The sequence below is a fragment of the Tripterygium wilfordii genome, chromosome 12 (assembly GCF_013401445.1).
Source record: "Tripterygium wilfordii isolate XIE 37 chromosome 12, ASM1340144v1, whole genome shotgun sequence".
NCBI classification, from domain to species: domain Eukaryota; kingdom Viridiplantae; phylum Streptophyta; class Magnoliopsida; order Celastrales; family Celastraceae; genus Tripterygium; species Tripterygium wilfordii.
This window is the reverse complement of record NC_052243.1, coordinates 9,398,790-9,407,288: the sequence shown is the minus strand read 5'-3', so window position 1 is coordinate 9,407,288 and position 8,499 is coordinate 9,398,790. Positions and strand designations below refer to the sequence as shown.

The 8,499-nt window shown below is 35.0% G+C and overlaps 1 protein-coding gene across 1 annotated transcript; it reads right to left on the bottom strand.

Moving 5' to 3' along the window:
* Positions 1 to 6,216: 6,216 nt before the first annotated feature.
* LOC120011372 (vestitone reductase-like) lies at positions 6,217 to 8,238 on the bottom strand. The gene is made up of 4 exons (XM_038862474.1): positions 8,101 to 8,238; positions 6,975 to 7,487; positions 6,652 to 6,847; positions 6,217 to 6,572 (listed from the first exon to the last, which is right to left on the bottom strand). The coding sequence occupies exons 1-4, from the start codon at positions 8,225 to 8,227 to the stop codon at positions 6,431 to 6,433; spliced, it is 978 nt and encodes a 325-aa protein (XP_038718402.1). The 5' UTR covers positions 8,228 to 8,238; the 3' UTR covers positions 6,217 to 6,430.
* Between the last annotated feature and the right edge of the window lie 261 nt (positions 8,239 to 8,499).

Here is an 8,499-nt window from a genome sequence, read left to right as displayed (position 1 = left end):
TAAAAACTTTCAGACCTTTTTTGTTAGAGGAAGGGGCGTAGATCACACATCTACTATCTCCTCCTCCATAGATCTGCCTATTTTGAAGTCTCTTTTCAAGTTTATTATAATTTTCTTAGTTAAATGACTATTTTTATGTATTTCTCTAGCTTGTTTTCAGAGGGTATATCCCTGTTAGGGATGACAACGGGGCGGGGGTGGGTATGCCATCCCCATCCCCGTCCCCAAACTCAATCCCTGCCCCCATCCCCGTACCCATCCTTGCATTGGCAAGATCTTGAAAAAAAGGTAGATAAATAGCCATTAGCCAATTACACAAATTTGTAAAACGTATACTACGTGTTCATCATCAAAGTCTACAAAGTGCAAACTACATACTTCAATTAGCATTCTCCACAATCCACATTTATGTTTGTGGTATCACAAGGCTCCTGCAATATGAATATAACGCAGTAAATAAGAGGGCAATACAATAAACACCAATAAAAATCAAGAAACTAATATTACCTCCGTGTCAGAATCATCATCAAAATTTTGAGGCTTTGAAGTTGTAGACTCTGGTAAGACAAACGAAATAACAAATATTAAGAACTAAAAAAGCAATCATTATCAAGAATTCAAGACCTACATTTGAAGAATAGTTTAATACATTGACTCCATAACCAATCTCGGGCACACATCAAAGCCTACACAGTTTTGTGATGAAGCCTACTGCGGTAAGGACTTAAAATCCTCCCAATAGCACTGAACGTTGATTCTGAAGCAACGGTCGTCATAGGAATGGACAACACATCCTGATACAGATCGAGATTGAGATATTTCAATTAAATATTTTACTTTGGTATTTTAGGAAATCAATTGTTTGTAAATCAATTAGTATTATTTTTCTAGGAGTCTAGTATCTTTTTTATTAAAAGTACTTTTATATATTTACTTTTAGGTATTTGTTTCCTATTAGAAGTGTCTAGGGTTTCGTTTAGTTTACTATTTAAGATTGTAACACTCATTGAGGAATTTCAGTTTTTGATTGAATAAAATTAAGAGACGGCTAGTCTTTTCCAGTTCTTTGGTATTCGCTAGAATAAACAAAGTTTTGAAGCCTTAAACCTGGTATTCGTGTGTCGAATCAACAGATTTAAGTAGACTTGTTCCTGGTATTTGTGTGTCGAAACAATAGGTCCAAGTACGCGTTCCTTCCACCACGCCTCGCTACATCAGTTGGTATCGAAGATCCAGGTCTTCCTTCTCAATCATGGTATGCCACGATAGAGTTGATGGAGTCTGTGAAGGTTATGATAGTAGGCGGGTTCCGAAAGAGAAGGCCTATGAACATGAAAATCGTGGTAGTAGGCGGGTTCCGAAAGAGGAGACCTATGAACATGAAAATCATGGTGGTGGACGGATTCCGAGTGAGGAGGTCTACGATCATGCAAGAGATGTTCTTGATATTTTCGATTCATAGGTAGTTCTTGTAGAAGAACTGATCTTTGATCCAGTTGGAGATCCTATCTTCGATGATTACAATGATGTTGACGACTCGGAGGTAGATCGGAAGTCAGAGTCGTACTTGGCTGAATTAGTGTGTTGATTATTATCCGGAAGATATAGAGGAGTTTCTAATAGAAGAAGTTGTTGGTGTGGAAAAACCTACAAAATTTGTAGCTAAAGAAAGATTTCATCAAGGACTTGTTGTAGAGATACAACATGTGGAGTTTCTTATTCCGGAATGGCTTAACGACCCACGTGGAAAAGACTCATTAATAATGTTGTTTCTGAATTTAATCAAGAGTTTAAGGCGTCATGAGTTGGAGGCTTGTTTTTTTGTTTCAATGACAATGATCGAGAAACCGAAAGTTTTCTTATTGCAATTCTTTAAAACTCAAAGTCGAGTCTTCTCCAACAAGGGGAGAATGATGTAGATTGAGATTGAGATATTTCAATTAAATATTTTATTTTGGTATTTTAGGAAATCAATTGTTTGTTAATCAATTAGTATTATTTTTCTAGGAGTCTAGTATCTTTTTTATTAAGAGTACTTTTATATATTTACTTTTAGGTATTTGTTTCCTATTAGAAGTGTCTAGGGTTTCGTTTAGTTTACTATTTAAGGTTGTAACCCTCATTGAGGAATTCTAGTTTTTGATTGAATAAAATTAAAAGACGGCTAATCTTTTCCAATTCTTTGGTATTCGTTAGAATAAACAAAGTTTTGAAGCCTTAAATCTGGTATTTGTGTGTCGAATCAACATGTCTGAGTACGCATTCCTTCCACCACGTCGCGCTGCATTACATCCTTAGCAATATCATGCAAAGTACGTAGGATACTTTATGCCATTCGTCCCGTTCTTACTTTCCCCCCTAAGACCTTCTTACAATCGAGACACATTGCTTTCCGTTTCCCACCAACGTACTTCTCTTCAAAATGATCCCATGCAGGTGATTTGTGTTTCCTATTATTTCTGGAATTTACCTCAATATTTGCCTCAACAGAAGTACAGTTGAGTTCGATATTACCTCATTTTTAGCTCCTACATTGGGACTTGTTTGGATGGGAGGAGCACTTGCACTTTCACCTACTGTTGGAGCATTTTGGGTTGTTGGAGTAGCCCCCACTGTTGGACTTGGAGCATTTCCTGCTGATGGAGCAGCACCTACTGTTGGAGTAGTCCCAATTGATGGATTCTCCTTCTCCATCACAATTCTGGAACTTAAATCATGTGAAATAATTAAATGAAAAGCAAATCAGCAACCTAAATACAAGTAATAGTCGCAGAACTTGAACAATAGAGAGTAGTAGAACAATGTTTGAATCATATCTAGACGCATCTATACAAAAAAGTATACATAATACCTTTGTGCATGATCACTGTTCTTGAGAACTGTATATGAGTTGAAAGAGTAAAAAGGAAATGCACATATAAAATAATGCAAAATATTTCTGACACAATAAATATCTCAATATCATATTCACAGCAATTGAGACTATTTCTAAGTATACCCAGAGAATAGCAAAGAACCAAGTTGAAATCACCAGCACCTTAGTCGATTTGTACTCCCCGAAGCAGTCGGTTGCAGCAACAAGCAAGGAACATACATATGCGAATTTTAGGGTTTCAAGCAATTGAAAGAATGAAAGGTGAAGTTGCATTACTCTCGTAGAATAGGGATGTTTTGGGTTGTTATGACTTGGACTTGAATGAGAAACTGGGCCAGAAGAAGAAAAATGGGGGGAAAAAGGCACAATCGAAATTTGACCTTTTAAGAAGAAAATTAATATGTTTGAATATTTATTTTCTCATAAACTTAAAAAGAAATTATACTAATAGTCTAATATGGGTTCAGAGAGGTAGAGTCGCAGTCGTAGAGAATAGAGATGTGGTTACTGGTGTCATAAACCTTAAAAAGAAATTATACTAATAGTCTAATATATACATCGTAGTATAAAGTATTGAACTATTTATACTTTATAATGTATAGGGCATTAGGGTTTACTTAGGGTTTACATATATGATTATAATGTCATAATGATCCAAATTACAACAAAAAAATATTTTTTGGTTTTGTTATTTAGTTAAGGTTTAGGGTTTAGGAATTAGGGATGTAGGGTTTAGGGTTTAGGACGTATGATCCGAAATTTCGTATATGATTATAAATTTATAATGATCAAATGTTTTAACAAAAATTATATTTGAGTTATTGAATATTTGACCTAGTCGACACCTCACAAGTCACAATTTGATTTCACTATTTCAATTTCCAACTCATCCGATTTTGTAGAGTATATAGTATACTTTACTTAATTACTTAATGAATTGAAATGAAGTATTGAGTATATAATTATATATAATATGAACTAGGAGAGCATATCATATATTTCATTATGAAAAATATAAGAAGATAAGTATACTAAATACAAATTAATATTCCTATATATATGTACAATATATTATATAATCTATATGATATATCTACATAAATATATATTTATTTATTAAAGTATTAAGTTCGGATTGGGTTCGGGGCCAGGTATGGCATTACCATACACTACCCATCCCCACAACACTTCATTCGGGTGGCACCCGAACCCCTACCCAAACCCAAAATTTCGGGTTCTCGACCCAAAATTTCAGGTCGGATTGCCATCCCTAATCCATGTGGCTTCTTGATGAAGCATTTTATTGATCGATTGGCATGTTTTGTTGGAACTCTACTTGTTTTGCAGGCTTATGTTCGGAAAGAAGCGATTTTGCCTTTCTAGTAATGGGTTCTTCAAAGAAGGATACTATTGGGTATGTTTGCAGTGGATCTGGCTTTAGATCTACTTTGATGACTCATTGCAGCCAACAACGGTGGAAATCGATGAACGACCAATGGATATGCAACTTGATTCTTCTATTCCTAATGCCAATAAATCAATTTCAAAACACCTACAACACTATCCGATTGGGGATTTACCAATTGAAAAGTTGCATTAACCCTTGCACGGGTGACCTAGATCTAGGTCAAAATGGCCACAGCCTTGTGTTGCATTCCCTAGCTATGTCTTTATGCTTATCCTCTTGGGCTACCTTTAAGAGATGTTTTTGGTTGTTTGGGGGAAAATCATGTATGGGTTGTATTTCATTCTCAATTGTACCTATTCTTTTCTTAATAGATATTTTCCAGGGAAAAAAAATAATTTTAGTTTATGAAGTTGTTTTACATTAATGTCCCTTTTTCTTTTATCCGAATTATGTAGTATATATGCAACATATTAGAAAGCAAGCAACCATATGTAAAAAAAAAGATAAAAAAACTATGTTTTTTATTATGACTTATGAGTGTTCATTCTATGTATTAAATTGCTATTTCCTTCGCATTGATTGCTAACAAACAAATTAAAGAGAATGTATTGGGTGACTATGGTGGTGGATTGATCTTTTTGCAATTTTGGCTAGAGTGCCTTAATTTCAAGATGTAGGATTTGGTCTTTACCACTGGTTGGATTAATTGATTCCATGCACATGATCGTGGATCTTATCCCACTTTTGTTGGTTTGTTTCTGGAATTGCATATTGGTTGGATGAATATTAGCGGAAATGTCACAATCTCATAGTACATTATTTTTTATTAACACAATCTTTTCTTACATTGTTCTGATTAACACAAATTCTTATTACACTGTTAAATGAACACAATTTAGCATGTCATGGCTTGAGATAATAGGGTACAATGGTGATGCAAGGTGGATGGTTTGCGACCTATTGATAGAGATCGGGACACACACTTGAGGAAGGTTGAAGATGGAGATGACATCAACATGATTTTATATGTAATTCTACTATGTTTTTTGTATAACAGACAAGAATTCCGTTTTATTTGGATATAATTCCATAAAGTAATTTCATTTTTTTAGACACAATTGGTCAATTCCATTGGTTTTCTCAATAAGGTATTGCCATATTAAATATCAATTATGTTCTCGTTTAAAGAAAATAATCAAAATGACTTGACTCATTGCTATGTGATAATCTTTTATTAATGATCACCGGTTAAATGCAGTGAGACCCCTGAATTTGATCAATTTTGTTGATTCATGTTGAAAAAGCTCCGATATTGCTAAAATAAAAATCCAATAGACAAATTATAAGCCCACGAGTTTCCTTCACTTACTAATACACATTTTAAAGCCATCAACCTTTAAAGATCTTAGAAGTTCTGTGATGAGTTGGGCTTGAACTGTCACTTGTACTTAAGAAAGTGGACAGTATATTACAATGACAATCAAATTTGGGCAAATGAGTCCAATAGTGTATCAAAGCAAGGTTGTTTAACTTTAATGTGGTTGTACTTGTGTGACTCCTGATTCAACTTGGTGAGCTTGATCCTGGGCCCGCAGTGAAAGAGGGATTTGTAGACAAAAGTCTGACATTGCTAAAATAAAAATATGGTCATGTTATAAGCCCATGAGTTTTTTGAGTTAGTAAGACGCGCTTTAAAGCCGTGATCCTGAAAAGACCTTGAAAGTTCTATAATGGATTAGGCTTGGACTTGGACTCGGGGGAGTGGATAATATCTTATAATGATAATCAAGTTTAGGTAAGGAAATCCATTGAAGTTTCCTAATAATTAACTCCTTGAAATTTCTAGATTTATGGGGACTACGTACCCCGGTCGCATATAAAGTCAATGAGAGGATAAAAATAAAGTTCGACAATGAGATTTGAAGCAGACAAGTGAATTAACAAAGTTGTATGGTTATATACTGTTTACGATCAACTCACAATTAGGTACAAGAGAAGCAAGTTTGATTACATCTATATAAATGAGATTTTTTATCCAAATCCCACAATTATTAATTTTTACTTGGGCATATTTAAGGTAAAAAAAAAAAAAAAAAAAAACAAGTACAAGTATGACAACAAGCTCAAAAACAATGTTAACAAACAAACTACAGATAGCCCTTCTCTTTGCAGCACTCTATTGCTCCATCAAACATTTCATCTACACCATACTTAAACTCGAAACCAGATTCCAAGAGTTTCTTTGATGACAAACCTGGCATTTTATAGCCTTTAATCTCCTTTAAATATCTGCCAAACACAAAATTAACATTTTAATTCTTTTTAAGCAACACTAATAAAATCTGATTAAAAAAAATAATTAACTCACTCAATTGATGGTATGGGGAACTCTGGATATTTGGCAGAAAGCAATTTGGCCATGTCCAAAAGTGTTAGCTTTTCAGAAGAACAAATATACCTCCCTTTCGCATCGGGGTGTTCGAAAAGGAAGATGTGTGCCCTAACCACATCATCTATGTGCACCATGGATGAATTATAGATCATCGGATAATAATTATTGTCACCTGAAAAAAAAATTATCAAACAAAAACCAGTCAATAAATTAAGAAGGACAAGTTTACGCCAGGTATAGTATGTGTAAGGATCTGTATGTAGATATAATCTCGTGTACGGATTGACGAGTGATCTTACCTAAGACCATAGCCAATATCATCCGGACCGAGATGGGAAACTGAGGACAAATAAAAGGACCAACAACAAATGGAAGAATTACTGTAACAAGTTCCAAACCATGTTCTTCTGCAAATTCTAGAGCTGCCTTTTCAGTTAATGTCTTTGAAATAGTGTAGGCTTGCTTCGCCTGACGATTATCTACGCTGCTCCAAAAGCTTTCGTCCATGACTTCCACGTTCTTGCCATTGGCAATGACTGCAGATTGACTAGAAGTGTACACGACTCGCTTTACGGTCTTTGATTTCAAGCATGATTTCAAGATTTCTAGCACTGCGTTGATTGATCTTCTTGTCAATACTTCAACAGATTCTCCTTTTCCGAGATCAATCGATGCTGCAAGATGAAACACGCCGATGCATCCTTGAATGGCCTCGTCGAAACTCTCTGGATTGCTGAGTTCGGCTTCGAAGATATGGAGATTCTCTGGTGCTCCTGGTAGGTTTTTGAGGAAGCTCATGTCTCTCTTGCGTTCTGATAATATATGTCAATATATTGTGTGTCAAAGTCTATTTCACGAAATATGAACGGCTTATGCATGCACCAGCTATAGCATGCATAAGCAGTTCATGATAAAGATACTTTCAAACTATTAACATGATAAAGATAATTCATTGCAAACAGTGGCGGGTCAGGAATTAAAATCACCGGGGGTACAAAAGTGGTGCGGGGACCCCTTGCCCCCGGAATGTTTTAGGTTCTTTATGTAATTGATTTATGAATATGTACCACAAATAGAAAAACACGGTAATTATAATAGTTCAAAGCAATAAGAAATTATATTGTAATTATCATAATTGTTCTCTACGAGTCTTTATATTCTGAAAACGTGATAGGCCAAAACGGACAATTTTCTTTAAGATTAAGCCCTAAGCATCTTTCAAAGGACAAAAACGACATACCAAATTAGTCAAAGCCTACAATTCCTCTCAAGATTGGGCCTGAAATTGCTTTTTAAGGACAAAATCGGGATAACTTATGGCTCAAAACGGATAATTCCTTTCACGAATGGGTAATTATGCCCAAATATTATTTCACAAGTGTAATTTTATGACACAATAAAGCAAGAGGAAAAAAAATAACTGACCTGGATGAGGTCTAATGGTTGTATTGACAGAATAACCATTCTCAAGAAGTCTCATGATCAACCATGAAGCTATGTAGCCTGTTCCACCTGTTACACATACTGTACCTTTGTTTTCTTTCATGATCATTCTTCTGTATCTTCTCTACTCCTTTTCTTGTCCCAACAGCTCATTATATAGCATTGGAGATGTGGTACCCACTATTCTTTTTTTTATTCCAGTTTTAGAAGTTCAAATGTTTTGGGGCTTTGAATTTTGAAGGGTATAGGTGTTGACCGTGGAACAACAAATAAAACATGGGAAGTTCTTTTTTTTTTTTTTTTTATTGACCGTGGATCAGTTGCTTTGGTGAAAACCACGGGTTAATATCACTTTTGGTCACCGAAAGATTTTGGATTTTT

Coding starts and splice junctions, on each gene's coding strand:
- LOC120011372 (XM_038862474.1), bottom strand. CDS start 8,227: ATGATCATGAAAGAAAACAAAGGTACAGTATGTGTAACAGGTGGAACA. Junction 6,848..6,974: donor GATATTGGCTATGGTCTTAG/GTAAGATCACTC, acceptor TTTTTTTTTCAG/GTGACAATAATTATTATCCG. Junction 6,573..6,651: donor TTCCCCATACCATCAATTGA/GTGAGTTAATTA, acceptor TGTGTTTGGCAG/ATATTTAAAGGAGATTAAAG.